General features: G+C 42.3%; 1 protein-coding gene across 3 annotated transcripts in view; it reads right to left on the bottom strand.

The window, feature by feature from the left end:
• Window positions 1–16,363, bottom strand: part of ARHGEF12 (Rho guanine nucleotide exchange factor 12) — a 254,728-nt gene that overhangs the window by 36,723 nt on the left and 201,642 nt on the right. For all 3 annotated transcript variants that reach the window (XM_040325540.1, XM_040325541.1, XM_040325542.1), the window contains 7 exons: window positions 12,912–12,997; window positions 12,689–12,814; window positions 11,839–11,953; window positions 7,406–7,506; window positions 6,123–6,200; window positions 4,020–4,095; window positions 3,410–3,577 (listed from right to left, as the gene is read on the bottom strand). In XM_040325540.1, coding sequence (XP_040181474.1) covers window positions 3,410–3,577; window positions 4,020–4,095; window positions 6,123–6,200; window positions 7,406–7,506; window positions 11,839–11,953; window positions 12,689–12,814; window positions 12,912–12,997 — 750 coding nt within the window. The remainder of the gene's footprint in view (window positions 1–3,409; window positions 3,578–4,019; window positions 4,096–6,122; window positions 6,201–7,405; window positions 7,507–11,838; window positions 11,954–12,688; window positions 12,815–12,911; window positions 12,998–16,363) is intronic.

Raw genomic sequence — 16,363 nt, 5'->3', positions numbered from 1 at the left:
CTTCCTCACTGTGCTATATGTTTTCTGCTGCACCATTGGCATGGTTATATCTTCTTAGTCCTCTCCATACAATTATCAGAAATTTGTGCTTGAAGTTGAACTATAGGCAACACTTTTTTTTCCCATTTTGGATAGAGTAAGGGAGGGTTATAGCCCCTGTCAGTTTATTTTTTTTACCATCCCTGTCCCATTGCAGAGATTTCCCTTCACTTTCTGCCCCATAGGCAAACAGGAAGTGATAGGAAATCTATGCAAATTAAGGGAATCCATTCCCCCCACCTAGGCATTGAGAACTAGTGTCCCCACTCGAAAATGTCAGGGTGGGTTTTAAACAGAAAGGGGTGTGGCCTTGACAGGAAGTGGGTGGGTCATATTTAAATTAGGGAGTGCACGAGTTTAGCCAGGCCTAGGGCAGCACAAAACCTAAATACACCACTGAGATATGGTGTCTTCACCACTCTTGACCACACCTCCCTCATTACAATACCACCTTCCACCCACTTCCTATACAATCTGATTGTACAATCTCCTTTAGATCTCCCATCAGTTATGTAGCACAAGGATCGGCATGATTTGCTAAAAATTGTATGGCTTGTTCAGGTGCCCCCTCTATTCCATAGTTCTGGTAAATCTAAAGAAAATTGCAGATTGCATAGTGTACGGCATCTCTATACAAGTACATCGGAGGGAGTGGAAGAAGACACTCGGTCATGAGGCTTCATTCACATCTCCACCTAACAAAAACGCACATACCCGCATGTGTTTGTTTTGTGTGGTTTCACTCGTCACACATAGGGCCTCCCATTCACTTGAATAGAAAGCCCTACGCGCAACAATCACCCCAGAGAACCTCCAGAACTATTTTTGTAGCGGAGCATGGTGCATTACTACACTTTTGCCGCACCTGGGGATCCTTTATCATGTGATGACAACACAAACATGATGCACATTTGCAGCATTTATTAAACGCATTGCAAAGCACACATTTTCTGTGCAGTCATGTGTTTGGAAACAAATGTCAATGGAGCCTCATTGCTCTTCTGTGAACTCCCCAATTACACTTTCAGGCCCCATTCACACAGTTGTGGTAGTGCATGCTTTTTGGTTTGTTTTTCCAGTGAGACACATAGGGCAGCCAGTCGATTGCACTGGGCTGCTCTCCACCTAGCAAAGTAGCTCATAGGACAGTTTTGTAAATTTGTTAATGCATTTGTCACCTGTTTTTTTTATGTGGCAAAATGTGTGTTTTCTTCTGTGCTTGGTGTGCCTTTAACAATTAATAAAACTGAAAGCACAACTAGGTAATTTTAGGTTTATAAATGTGGCCATACACTATACAATCTGATTGTACAATTCTTTAGATTTATCAAAACTATATAATAGGAGTAGACACCATCTATCCAACCACTCTGTATCCAATCAGGCATGATCCGTGATGTCCTGTAGGCTGCACGTGGCCCCAGGGAATTTAGCACGCAGCCTGAGCCCGTCCATAGAGAACCTGGGGAAGTCAGGCAAATGTACACATGGAGGAAGGCCACAGGTGCTGTGAAAACTTAGTTGATGGGTGAAGGTACGGTAAGATGTACACCTGGTAAACTCTTTCCTGTGTCATACTGGCTGGTCTGTCCTCTGTTTATACCAGGAAATTTCTGAAATGATCTGCAAACTACAGCCATGGATGGAGATGAGGCCTGGTCTTCAAAACCAACAAAAACTTGAATTTGTGTGCAACAGAGGTACATTATTGGTATATTGGAACATAGGGAGGTAGATTTTAGAAAAAAAAAAAAAAAAGTGAATTTGGCCTTTAAGCCAATGGATAATCAGAGATTCCACCAATGCAAGTGGAAGCACATAACTTGTGTGAAAGCTGGATTTTAGGCTCCATGCACAATGGCTTAAAAAACGTTGCTTCTACAGGAGTTTTATGTTCTGCCTGTAGAAGCAATTCAATATTATCCTATGTGTCCATACACATGAGGATGTTAAGAGGCATATTTTGAGTTTAACATTTAGAGGCAGAAAAAAAAAAAAAAACCTTCTCATTCGCGTTTCTGATTGGAGCTTTGAGGTCGGGAAAAACGTTAAACTCTCCTAAACTCGTCTAAGCTTTGTACAAAAAATGCTCTATATGGATGTTTTTTCCTCCAAAGAGAACAGATGTTTTTTAAGCCCAGTGTGCATGGATCCTTAAGGGTTTGGACTGCCCTGTCATAAAAATACAGAAGATCTGAACAAGTCAGGCTAAATTCAAATCACTGATACAAGTAAAAATTGGCTTTATATATTTTTTTTTTTTCCTGCATTTTGAACCAACATCTTGTTCTGTAATGTCATCATCATCTAAGGAGGGTTACATTTTTTTACTAAAGATTACAGAATTATAAATCTAAAACAAAAGATTACCTTATCCTAAACAGAACAAATTATCGTAGTATGATTTAACCCCTTCCTGCCTGCAATCTGTATATTAATGTAGTTGATTCTCTAAAACTGAAGAGTGCAAAATGTGGTGCAGCTGTGCATAGTAGCAAAGCGGCTTCTAACTTCAGCTTGTTCAATTAAGCTTTGACAAAAAAAAAATGGAAGCGTATTGGTATTTTCTATATTTACATTTGGACTTCTTTCCCGACCATCTAGGTGCAGTCAGTGATGAATATAATGAAATAATCAAACAATACATTGCCACAATAGAAAAACAAATTTCAAGCCAACTGGAATCCATCAATGCTGACTATTGTTAGGCACTGTAGCGAGATGCAACTGACACCAAGTACAATAAAAAATCAGCAGAAAATCACTTTTGGGCCTCATTTACACTTGTGCTTGGGAGGGGGGCAGTAAAAACACACACCTGAATGTTTTTAACCCCCAACCACTTCCCCTTATGCTGCAATGGCAGTGGAGGGTAAAGTATACATGCAAAAAGCATCGTAGTATGGCAACAATTATCACTGCGCAGCAAAAAAATCCTTGTAGCCGTCATGTTCAGCAGGCAGTACCGTCTGCTGAATGTGACCCTTTTAAATGAATGGGGGCACCACTCAACCATTATGCACATGGTTGCGGTGCACTAGTGTGGGTTTCAAGGGAAGCAGAGGGTGAGAAAGTGATGCAATGCCTCCACTTCTCCAAATATAGATCGCTCTACACAGAGCAACACTAGTGTAAACTTGCCCTTAGCCCTGCTGAACTCATGCAGCATATCCAAAACATTATGCAATTAAATACATTAGTCATTAAAATGGGATTGCCATCACAAAGCATGTTTCATAGGCTTGTGCAGAAAAACACAAATGGTGAAAAATACTGAATCCGATGGTACCCTTTTAGCTCTGTATGATTGCAGTTATACAGTCATTACTGTTATTCTACCATTACACAACAGATATATAACTTGACTGACCTGTTGCCACTTGTCGTACCAGCACGGTGTTAAGTTTGATGATGGGACTGAAAATGTGTTTGCCATCTGAGGTGGTTGCCAGAATCTTACTGTAACATCTAAGGATCAATTTGTCATCCTGTTTCTGCAGCAAAACCAGAACATCCTCTAACAACAATGTATAGAGATCTGTAAAGAGGAGAGAGGCACATGTATTAGGAGAGAAAGGCATTTATTGAAATCTTTAAATGCGTGATGTGGAGTTGGATGTTTTATCCTCATGCAATTGGACAATGTAAATTACTGCTGAATTCCCCGCCCATATCATGTAAACTGAACTTGACACTCTTGTGAAATAAGTGAAAGCTAAATTCTGCTTGGTTGCAATGGGAGGATTAGTTGTAGCCAACTACGGTCTTTTCAGGTGTTAAATACATCCACAGAGTTTAACCAATTTTGCAAAATACATAATGTAGTGATTAGATCTTTTGTCATCACATTTTTTTAAAATGTAGGATAATATCTGCTTTATTATACCAAATATTGCTACATGCACTTTGTACATTTCACAGTAAAAATACTTAATTTTATGCTCCCTTAAAATGCCAAAGTTTCCACAGATTCTACCCACCAATGATCTTGTCTCGATTCACCTTCCAAGCCAAAGGCCCCTCATGAAACATCTTCCTTTTAGTCAAATCTAGATTCTGCAAAATAAAACACAAAGTCAACATCGCTGTGCATGAACAAAATCAACAGAATTACAAATGTGGATTTAACAGGAGAGAGGGAACACACAAACTGGGGCTAGACTGTTACTGTATTATCATAAACAGATATGATTAATTGCTTGTATGTCATGCATGTTACGTTACACAGTAATACTGTACAAGGATGAGCTCAGGCGTGTTCGCAACCACACAGGCAAAGCCCACCAGAAAGTCGGCACTGCACAGCGCTTGAGACATTTCCCGATCTCTGCAGCCACGGATATGGAAATGTCGCGCTGCTTGCGATAAGCGATGTGCCGTGCTGATTTCCTGGCAGGCTCTGCACGTGCGGTTGTGAAAATGCCTCAGCTCATCCTTAATACTGTATAGTTCACCTGTACATGAGTATGTGGTGAAATCCTTCAGATTTCTGCTTGCTTGAGTATCTCCACTAGTAGGATCCCACCCACTCTCTCATCAGGTGATGGGGCACTGAGCTTAGGCACACGCCTACAACCGCAATTGCCAGCTGTAACACTGCCCCCCCCCAAGAGCAAATAAGGCTTTAAATAAGACCTCAAAGCATTTGTCCAAAGTGTTAAAAACTCTGGGCCAGATCCTCAAAAGAGATACGCAGGCGGACCTGCTGTTCCGCCTGCGTATCCCTGTTTCTATCTTTGGAACTGATCCACAGAATCAGTTTCCAATAGTTAGGCAGAAGATCCGACATGTGTAAGGGACTTACACTGCCGGATCTTAGGATGCAGTACCGCATCCGCCGCTGGGGGCATTTCGAGTCGAAATGCCGCGTCGTGTATGCAAATTAGCACTTACGGAGATCCACAAAGCTTTTCAGCTTCGTTTTTTCTCCGTAAGTATTAGTTTGCAAACGCAAAATTAGGGCTGCTTTTACAAAGTGTAAAGTTAGTACACCTTGTAAAAGTAGACCATTTTTTCCCGCGACACGGTTATTTTTTATTTTATTTTTTTTATTTCCCGCCGTATCTTTTTTTTCCCCCGACGCATTTTTTTTTACCCGGCGCGATTCACAAAACTCGGCGTAACGTAAAACCGCGCAATGCACGTCGGGAAAATGACGTCGTGAGCATGCGCAGTACGGCCGGCGCGGGAGCGCGCCTAATTTAAATGGGACTCGCCCCATTTGAATAGGAACGCCTTGCGCCGGCCGGATTTAAGTTACACAGCCGAAAATTTCTAGGTAAGTGCTTTGTGGAATTGGGCACTTAGGTAGACATTTTCCGGCAGTGTAACTTAAATGGGAATTTTTAAGTTACGGCGGCTGGCTGTGGATCTGGCCCTGGGACTTTATCCGCTGGACACTCGAGGGTCTTATTAAAATAAGAAATTGCTGGATCCTTTAAAGGCATATTTTCAATTTTTAGTAAAAATTCTCAGGGAAAATTGTACCCACTCTGCATACAAGAACATCCTTTGGATGGGGATGTATATGCAAGGATTGAGGATGTTGCAGCGGATGTCACAATCCAAATCCTGTAACCTTTGGAGTTGAGGGCTTGGGAAATGGTAAAGTGGATGTAAACGTACTACTCACCCAGTATAAACTAGTGGCCTCCTGCATGTATTCCTTGCAAAATGTCACCCCCTTCAGCATTAGTAGCCCCACAAAACTCTGGAATTGGTGGGTCTCTTTGCCAGAAGTTTGGTGGGCGGAGTCGTGATGTCACAAGACTCCCTGCCCACCTCTACACTCAGCTATTCCTGAGTTTCGAGTAAAATCCAGTCAAAACTCAGGAAAGGCACCACATGACTTCAGCGTGCCTAATCATGCTGAGGTGTGGAGCAGCCAATCCTGGGAGAGCTGTTGAAGAAAGGAGGGGGATGTGAAGCTGGAATTGGATATATCTCTCCCTCGTTGGTTAATGATTTAAGAAAAAGTACTGGACAACAATCCTCTAATTTAATGAAGTAGGTATCAGTTTGCTTGAACTGTCATGGAGAAAGCTAAAGATTTAGATATATAGATTTAATATTATTCTGCTTACTCTCAGCTCATCAATCATAGGATACTCTACTGGCTTCAGGTAGGACAAGTCAAGTCTTCGTTGGTAATCTTCTAACCTCTGCAATGAAGAAAACACATTATGAAGCTCTAGTTGGATCCGTCCTATGCTTCTAAGGTTTACATTAAACAGCAGAGGAAACGAACACTATTAACAAAATCTGGCACAGATGGAAAAATTAACAACAACAAAAAAAAAAAAATAGAGCAGATAACTGCAAGTCAGAGTTATGGCGCGTACAGACGATCAGCCATTCCAACAACAAAACTGTGAATAAATTTCCGATGGATGTTGGCTCAAACTTGTCTTGCATACACACGGTCACACAATTGTTGTCAGAAATTCCGAACGTCAAGAACGCGGTTATGTACAGCACTACGACGAGCCGAGAAAAATTAAGTTCAAAGATTCCGAGCATGCGTCAAATCGATTCCAAAAATGCGTAGAATTTTTGTGCGTTGAATTGTGCACACACGGTCAGAATTTCCGACAACAAATTTTGTTGGAAAATTTGAAAACCAGCTCTCAAATATTTGTTGTCGGAAATTCCGACAGCAAATGTCCGATGGAGCATACACACGGTTGGATTTTCCAACAAGCTCACATCCAACATTTGTTGTCGGAAATTCAAACAGTGTGTACGCGGCATCAAGGCCCTGTTCACACTACTGTGACGACTTCAAATTATTCTCTATGGTGCTCATTCACATCAAAGCAGCATGGTGTAGTGCAATTTTTGGAAAAATGCAGGTGCTTCTTTTTATGCAGCAGATAAAAAAAATGTGGCACCATAGACTTTAATGGCAGTACATGGAAAGACATACATGCATTTTTGGTGCATTTTGGGCAGGATTTTGTTTTAACAATCAGTCTCCTTCAAAAAGGTCTCTAAAAAAACCAAGGCCAAGTATGTTCCATTTAGACGATACGGACAACATAAATGCAAGAAATTGACCCAAAATACCCAAGTTAGGTTTTTCTTTCAACCAGCAGATTAAATGAAAGAGAAAAAAAACAAAAACGTATGGTGGAATTTTTACTGCTGTGTTATTTATTGTATTCTGGCAGCTGGGAGATTTCCCCACTGTTGGAATACACTTATCAGTGTTGTAGGCTGTGTGGAAAATCTGATAAGGCAGCTGTACAGACGTCGATAGGTAGATAGACTTCTGTACAATCTCAGTGCCCATACATGGATTGAAATTCACCCGGTGCCTGCTGAAGCGGCAGAATTTTGATTCACATATGGTTAGGTTAAGGCTTACCTGCTTGTTCTCAGCTTCTTGTACAGCTTGATTGACATGATTCAAAATCGTCCGACAATGCTCTGCAGCCTTTTTTACCTTTTTCTTTTCTTCTGGTTGGTCTATTCAAAAATCAAAGGAATCACAACTGGGTTCTGAATAAGTCACCAAACATAAGTATTTTTACATTCCAACGGACTAAGAAGAAACTTAAAGGAAACAAAAAACAAATAATCTAGTTTTCATTTAATGCATCTCTACATCTAACTCCATGTTTTTGTACTAGACAAATGAGTCATCAGTGAGAAAAAGATGCATTTTGTGTTTCAGTAATTAAACTCTGCCACGCAAACACTAGATAAAATAAAAACTGTTAGCAAACATTAAAGATACATTTTCATCAGCATAATCTTGCATTATTATATTTATAGCACCATTATAGTTATAGCACTACTACCCGATGACCTCAAAATATAAAAGAATTAGGGTGGTTTTTATCAAAAAACTTAAATCAAAACAATTATACAGTGGTACTAGTAACTACATTAAAACACTTTTAACTGTAAAAGGTTAAAATACATAGACAGATTAAAGAGACCCTCTACCACTAACCAATTACTTAAACTGATTGTGGACCACATCCCTGATACATAGTCAGAACATGAATTCCTCAGAACGTTCTGGGCTTTTCCTTGCAGCTGGTTTCCATTTCTGTTCCCAATATTTGTGTTTGTTGCGTATATATCCCCATGTTCATGCTGTTATATATTATAAATGTGGAATAATGGAAACAGCTGCGCTAAGTTAAAGGATTATTAATGTCTGGATTAATAAGCAGCGACTATTCTGTGAACAACAGTGAATATATTTGGAAAATATATATAGTTGCGCTAAACCAAAAGAAAAAATATATTTTGTGCTATCAGTGAAAACGCACATCAGATAAACACATAGCACAAGGATGAACCGTGTGTGTCTGGTGTTGATAAATATAGGTGTCGACAACAACACAAATCTATAGGTATATACACTCAAATATATTAACAAAGTACACCAAACATTTAAGTGCAATTTACCACATTAGGCAGATATAACACTGATCAACATAGTGAATATGTAAACAAAGATTCCAGTCCATCTGGTGGATGGGTGAAATAAGGTGTACAAAAATTAAAAATTTAATATAAGGGATAAATAAAGATAAAGTCCCAGTGAATGTAAAAAGTCCTTCGTTGAACAGCTGGTATACACCCGTGCACACTCCAAAGATTAATGAAGCCTTGTGATCCCAAGAGCTACTGTGAATCCGCCACCTTTAGTCAAAGAATCTGCTTACCAGAGCCAAAGGTCCTCATGGACCAAGTACAACATATAAAACCGTCAGGGAACTGGTTAATACTGTGTCCGGATTGAGCAAAGATCAAAGGCGCTCCACATGAATCACTCGGTCACTCAATGGTATGGATCATATAAGGAAAGAAGGGCCTCACATAGCATAAAACCAGAGGATACTTTATTGTAGATCAAATTTAAAATCAAACACTCACATTTCGGTAGATATATTGAGCCTGTAGCACTAGCCGGACGCTAATAGGCAAGCCACTCGTGTAGAGATACTGCGATAGAGGGGGATGACGTCAGCACGCTGCTCGCTCCGCCCGATGCGTTTCGTGATAGGTCACTTCGTCTCGTCCCCGAAACGAAGTGACCCATCACGAAACGCGTCGGGTGGAGCGAGCGGCGTCATCCCCCTTAATCGCAGTATCTCTACACGAGTGGCTTGCCTGTTAGCATCCGGCCGGTGCTACAGGCTCAATGCTCAAATATATCTACCGAAATGTGAGTGTTTTGATTTTAAATTTTGTCTACAATAAAGTATCCTCTGGTTTTATGCTATGTGAGGCCCTTCTTTCCTTATATGATCCATGCCATTGAGTGACCGAGTGATTCATGTGGAGTGCCTTTGATCTTTGCCCAATCCGGACACAGTATTAACCAGTTCCCTGACAGTTTTATATGCTGTATTTGGTCCATGAGGACTTTTGGCTCTGGTAAGCAGATTCTTTGACTTAAGGTGGCGGATTCACAGAAGCTCTTGGGATCACAAGGCTTCATTAATCTTTGGAGTGTGCACGGGTGTATACCAGCTGTTCAACTAAGGACTTTCTACATTCACTGGGACTTTATCTTTATTTATCCCTTATATTAATTCAATTTTTTTGTACACCTTATTTCTCCCATCCATCAGATGGACTGGAATCTTTGTTTACATATTCACTATGTTGATCAGTGTTATATCTGCCTAATGTGGAGAATTGCACTTAAATGTTTGGTGTACTTTGTTATTATATTTGAGTGTATATACCTATAGATTTGTGTTGTCGTCGACACCTATATTTATCAACACCAGACAAACGGTTCAACCTTGGGCTATGTGTTTATCTGATGTGCGTTTTCACTGATAGCATAAAAGATTTTTTCTTTTGGTTTAGAGCAACTATATTATTAATGTGCAATACATTTTGAATACTTTTTTACTATCAAATACATAGACAGATGTCATTATTTTATTACAGAATAATAAACGCATACATCTAAAGTTTAAAATTGTGCATCTTAGGTAGCTAAAAATAAAGTGAGCATATTATAAAAGAAACAGCTTACAATTAAAATTCTACAAATAAGTTTGATACAAACCAAATTCCCATTGTAAAACATTAAAAACATACAGCAACCCCAAATGTATGTACAAGATTAGTTTTGTGCTAGTCCGTGTCTCATATGTGCATATAGCTCAGTTATATGTGGGCGTGCGTATATATATTTTTATTTTGGTGGGGAAACCTTTTATCAAACTGTTTAAATGTATATCCCTTTTTCCTTTATATAGGATCCCCCCCCCCCCTTTAGGTCACTGTCTATATGGGCCCTCACAAAAAAGAGCGCATTCTGCATCTCTAAGCTGCCCCAGGTAGTAATGATTTGATGACTCTACAGACACTATATTTTCTCATGTGCACTGAAGAAATGGCAGATCAGGCCGTTTCTTCAAGGTCCTGTGCCATGACCAGCAGCACCTGTGAGCATGCGTGAGAGCGAAGTCACCTCGGCTCTGGCCAATCACAGCGCTAGAGCCCTTGAACCCAGAAGAAACTTCGGGCTGCTGCAACAGCTTTGCTCCAAGTATTTCATAATGAGCTAGTATGCCTTTGTCTTACAGCAGGGGTGCCCAACCAGTGGCCACATGTGGCCCGCAGAGCGTTCGGATGTGGCCCACGACCTCCTGCTCTGTCATGGTAGTTGGCAAGTCCAGATCTTGGTTTCCCGGCCCTCTATCCCAGAGCATTAGGGTTGTGAATGAAGCGAGCAGTAGAGGAAGCAAGGGGGTGTGGAGCAGAGACGTTTAAGCCGATGCTTCCTGTATAGCGTTGACTTCTGTCACAGGTGGAGTGATACCAAATGTGCTCTGCCTGGGACAGCAACAGCTGGTAATACCTGAATGGAAGACGGTTATTATAGGTCAGTTCACTACAAAAATAACAATATATATAGGCATATCTTCTGCATTGGTTTCTGGGTTGCTTTCAAACTGATCCGCAGGTTCAGTGCAGTGTACCTGCGGGTTACCTGCACTGAGCCTTAGACTTCTGTTAATACCTGTGGGTTTGGTTCACTTTCTAAAAGTGCACCACACCTGCAGGATATAATAGAAGTCTATGGAAAAGTGCAGCTAACCCACAGGAAAGCCACAGGTGCAGGTAAACTGCAGTGTATTGTTGTGAAAGCAGCCTTAGGCCCCTTTCACAGGATTGGTCCAACCCAATCGTACCCTCCATTCCTCTCTATGGAGCGGCACATGCAAATGGACTTGTGTCCATTTACACCTGCCTACCTACAATTCGATCTGCTAAAAAAAAAAAAAAAAATAGAAGAGGATCTGTCCCCTTTCATCAGATCGGAGGGGCCATAGAGTAGAGTGGGCTGCGTCCATGTCCGCTCTGCAGTATCCATGTCATCCGCCCGATCCACTCTAATGTGGCCCTTGACCGGTTACCAAGTCGCTTAAATGGCCCTCACTCTTCACAAGGTTGGGCACCCCTGTATTACAAGTTTTCATTTCTTAGGAATTACAACCTCTTTAAAACTTTACAAGGCTTTAATATTACTTTAACATGCCCAAACTGGAGCTGGACTGCTGAAAGCTCTGCAAATGCTTTGTAAAAGCTCCTAGTACACAAGCACAATACAAGCTGATGAGTGACTGAACAAAGGTTAAACAGAGGCAAATACTTTAACCATAAGTATACGTATAAAAACACGCACAAATACAGAAACGTGCATACAAAAAATACCAAACGGAAGGTACTTGCATAGGCAAGAATTGCTTCTTTAAACACATTTCTAAAATATGTATTAAAATAAATACATAGCAGAATATTGATATGGGAACCTACCAGAATACTTGGCAATATTATCCAAAAGTAAGGGATATTTAGTGAGCCTTTGCATCTCAGTAGGGATAATGTCCTTTAGCTGTAAGCGCCGGCACAGAGGATTACTCTCGGCATCCTGCAAGTACAGATTTATCATTGTTAACAAGACTGATTACATGCACCATCAATTTATTTCAAACATCATTACAAACTACTTCTGTGAGAAAGCGCACAGCAAGAACAACTCATGTTACTGCAGTTACACTTCATGAGCAGCATATCACTCATGTTACCGAGGATACACAGGTCATGTAATCTCACATCTATTATGGCACAGCCATATATTAGGTGGCTTACATGTACTAATTTAATGCCAGGTTGAATTAATTTCCCCTATAGCGGTCTTCCACCTTCAAAGCACCCTCCACCACACATGCTGCTGATCGGCAGGGGGGTTCAGCCTCAGAACCCCATGAAAAAAACAAAAAAACAAAACAAAAAAAAACACGGTTTTATTAAAGCCAGGCAGGTCCATACAATGATAGTTTTTGGAGCTGCTTTAGAGATCAGTTGGAAAAATTGAGTGTGCTCTTGTTTTTCTTCATGAGCCATATCAGCGCCAGCATGATGAGGTGGGGGGATTGGAACAAATGCGTGCCCTGAAGTAAAGTTGTGCAACCACATATCACTTAAACAGTGTTATTTGTTCACAGCTTTTTTTATATACTTGTTTATTCACATTAAAAACAGAGAAAGTGTGTTGGGAAGAATTTGGCTCTCAAACATCCTAAAATGGGTTGTATCCAGAGCATGGATTTAAACAGGCCAGGGTGCAATGAAAGCAATTCAAGAAGTCAGAAATTCTAATGACCTGAACAAACATTAAAAATTTAGGGTCTTTCTTCTGCCGGGACTTTATCATCTCCAAGGCAACGGGCTGATTACTACAAAACGTGGCGACTGCTTGCTTTAACCTTTCTTCTTCTGGTCCGCAGAACTGTAGACACAAAGACACTTTGTAAGAACTTTTCTCATGGTACAGCCATGCATAAAAATGAGAAGGCGAGGAGGGTGGTACAGAAGAGATGGCTTACCCAGCTTAGAACATCATCTCCAATCTGTTCAATGACAGAGGTCCCGTAACGCTTTTTGACTGCTTTCATCTGCTCTTTAAGCCCCACTGAAAGAAAAAAAGAAGGAACATCATTGCACATAGGGTGGCTTCAAACAGGAGACGGGCATCAGTTTTGTCACAGACATGAGTGAACTAGCTTGGTCTAAAATGCAAAACCTAATACTGTACGTTTAAGTCCTACAGCATGCATTTTAATTAAAATGCAACTCCAGGCAACATGCTAAATAGAAGTTTAAACAAAATATCTGGGAAGTGTTTCAACTGCCAAAGACTTAATTCTGTGCCTCCATTTCTGTTATCCAGGCATTCCTGCAGAGCAACACAGCTTGAATTAGCGTGGTTAAAAACACCTCCAGCTTGCTGATTAGTAGTGAAAGAGCAGAAGCACTCTGATGAGGCCATCACTCTGCTCTCTCCTCCTGTTAACATGTTCCCTGTCCTCACATGTACAATCATCTGAAGGTAGCAGCATATAACCTATTGTCTTTGACCTCCTACCATGTGTCCTGTATTTTGTCAATTTCTAGTATTGCCCTATCTTTCCCCAAGAGCTGCTGTGGAGGAGATTACATGGGTTTGGACAAGATTGGACAGGGCTGATCGCGTAGTAAAGAACCTCCGTCGGAGGCTCTTTACCAAGATCGGTGTGTCAGACTGACACACCGCACCACCTATCGCGTGGAGGCTGTTATCCGTCATATGATGTCCAGTCAGGATAACGCAGCCACCACCCGGCTGTCATTTTGCTATAGGCCAGGCGGTAAGTGGTTAAAAAAGGCCGTTTGATCCGTCTTCTCTGATCCTCCCCTTCTTCCATAGTCCCCAATCCATCTCCTGATAGTACAGAGCCTTGGGGAACTCTGCACATGCTTAGTTTGGTGCGATTTGCTAGAGCTTTTTTTCTTTTTTTTTGGAGGGAAGGGTGCATGTGATCAGCACAGGACAAAATCAGCACTGTCCAGACAGAGGGTCAAGAGTCATGAAGCCTCATAGGACAGTCAGAGGAGAATGAAAACTCCTCCTTCAAGCTTTAACCAGTGCTCAGCCAGACAATGATAGAAGTCACAAGAAGACTATATAATGCTGATAAGAAAAGGTATTTAGCAGTTTATATTTACTAAAATAATTGGATTTCCATGTTCTGGGTACTGTGGAAGACCAGATATAGTGAATGCAGAGTCCTGGGTTTAGTAACACTAATTGTACAGGATATGCGTCTGGCATTTTCTTTGAAAATGACTGGCGGAAGTGCGTTAGCATAGTGCAATGACTTCACCACTCGAGCAGCAATACTGCGTGGGAAAAACCCATCAAATTTAAAAAAGTAAATGTAATTATTTTACTTACAGTTAGGGTAGTGTATATATTTACAGAAGATGATAACACATTAACCACTTAAAGTTAGGGGTGCAACGGATCGTCACCGATCCGTGATCCGAACGGGTCACCCCGTTCGGATCGGCACACCACGCGATCCGCGGAGCGCTCACGGATTGGCCGCCATCGTGTGTCACCTCCAACGTATGTGTACCCGAGAGACAAACCCAGCGCTCACTGGGCGAAAAAACCAATCACAGAGCGGGGCTGGAAGTGTCCCTCCCGGCGCTCCGTTGTGATTGGCAAGGCCGGCTGGAGGAGGGCGGGGTTGTTGCCGGAAGTAGCCGAGTGTGGAGTTGTAGTTACTCCGCGCTCCCTGTGTGTAGCGGGTGGCTTGAGGGGGGGGCGGGCGGTCAGCTCACCTCCATAGACCGCTCCAGTCTTACCCGGTCCTCGGTGTAGTTCTGTGTGTGTGGTGGCCGCTCAGACTGGCATAGCTCCATGTCACACGCCCTGCCCCGAGCCTCTTCTTACCCCTGAGGTGGAAGAGTGCTCCCCTCATCTTCAGTAATGCATTCCTCCATTAGGGGGCACCTCACACTCTCAGACTTATCTACAGGTGAGTAGTGACTTTGTATAGGAGTCCTCCAGTCATCCTGTCCTGTGATATGAGAGTCCCATGTAGTGACCCCTCTCCCTATATGTCTGTTACTGTTATTGGAGTTCTCCTTTAACCTGTTGCTAATAATGTGACACACGTGGGGTGGTGGGGATGGCGAATCGTAGCGCACACATGACAGCCGAGGTTTCTGTAATGAGAGCGTGCTCACTGTGCTCTCCATCACCCAGGTGACCGCACTGTCACAGACACTCTATGATTTCCAGGATGAGCTCCTGATCATGTGATGGCCAATCCCAGCAACTATGTGATCGAGAAGTCCATCCCACCTCCCAGCTCTGGGTCTAAGGTAGGGGTGCAACGGATCGTCACCGATCCGTGATCCGAACGGGTCATCTTGCCCCACCCCCGTGTGCTTGTCAGAGCCCAGAGCACAGCGTGACACGCCTCCCCGCCACAGCGCGCTCACTACAGACCCGGGACTGCCTGCAGACATGTGGAGACATCATCTGTGAGCTCTGCACCTGCAGGTAGGAGCTACACCATCACCCGGGGAGCATGGCTGTCTGTACACCAGAGGAGGGGGTTGGGGGTGACACCAGAGTAATGATAGTGAATGTGATTAGGGGGCAAGTGGACATCTTTTATTACACCCAACAGAGTTTTAGATTCAGTTATTTTCATCACAAAACGGAGCTTATACGCTTAAATACAGTATTTGTAAATCCGACGGACTGTTTAAATGTTAAATTTAATGTGAAAATCAGAGGTGTTCTGTCACATTAGCAATAAACAGTCCGTCGGATTTCCAAACACTGTATTTAAGCACATAAGCTCAGTTTTGTGTTGAGAATAACTAATAAATCTAAAACTCTGGTGGGTGTAACAAGATTTGTCTTTTTTTTTTTGCCGATCCGAAAATGATCCGTTCCGTGACTCCTGATCCGAGGATCGATCCGATCCGTGAGTTTTCTGATCCGTTGCACCCCTACTTAAAAGTGGTTGTAAATCCTTACAGACCGCTTTATGCTATAGGTAAGCCTATAAATAAGGCTCACCTGTAGCTACCCCGGATATCTCCTAAACCTACATGTGCCGATGTCATTGGCACATACGCACTGGGGCAAACTGTCTATGCGTGCCGTTACCGGCGTCTCTTGCGCGCATGTGCGAGTTGACGGCCTCCGGAGCGGTGTACGAGGCCTTTTTCTGATACTTGTTTACAAGCAGGGCTCAAGTCCTGCGGGAACGGAGTTCCTGCACGTTTTTCACAGCAGGAACGCAGTTCCCTTTGCAGGACTAGAGCAGCCGAGCCGCCCGAGCCAATCCTTCACTAAGCAGAGATGCCCAGCTCGAGTCACTGTCAGGGGCAGGCGAACCTTCGTAATCCTTTATGTTACTGGTCGCTTCCTGTATATGGATTCATCGAGTAGTGTGCGGGTATTCAGTCACTTCCTCGATGCCGCAATGTCTCC

The sequence above is a fragment of the Rana temporaria genome, chromosome 10, assembly GCF_905171775.1.
Source record: "Rana temporaria chromosome 10, aRanTem1.1, whole genome shotgun sequence".
NCBI lineage: Eukaryota > Metazoa > Chordata > Amphibia > Anura > Ranidae > Rana > Rana temporaria.
Note: the sequence above shows the minus strand (reverse complement) of the source record. Positions and strands in the feature narration are given on the sequence as shown.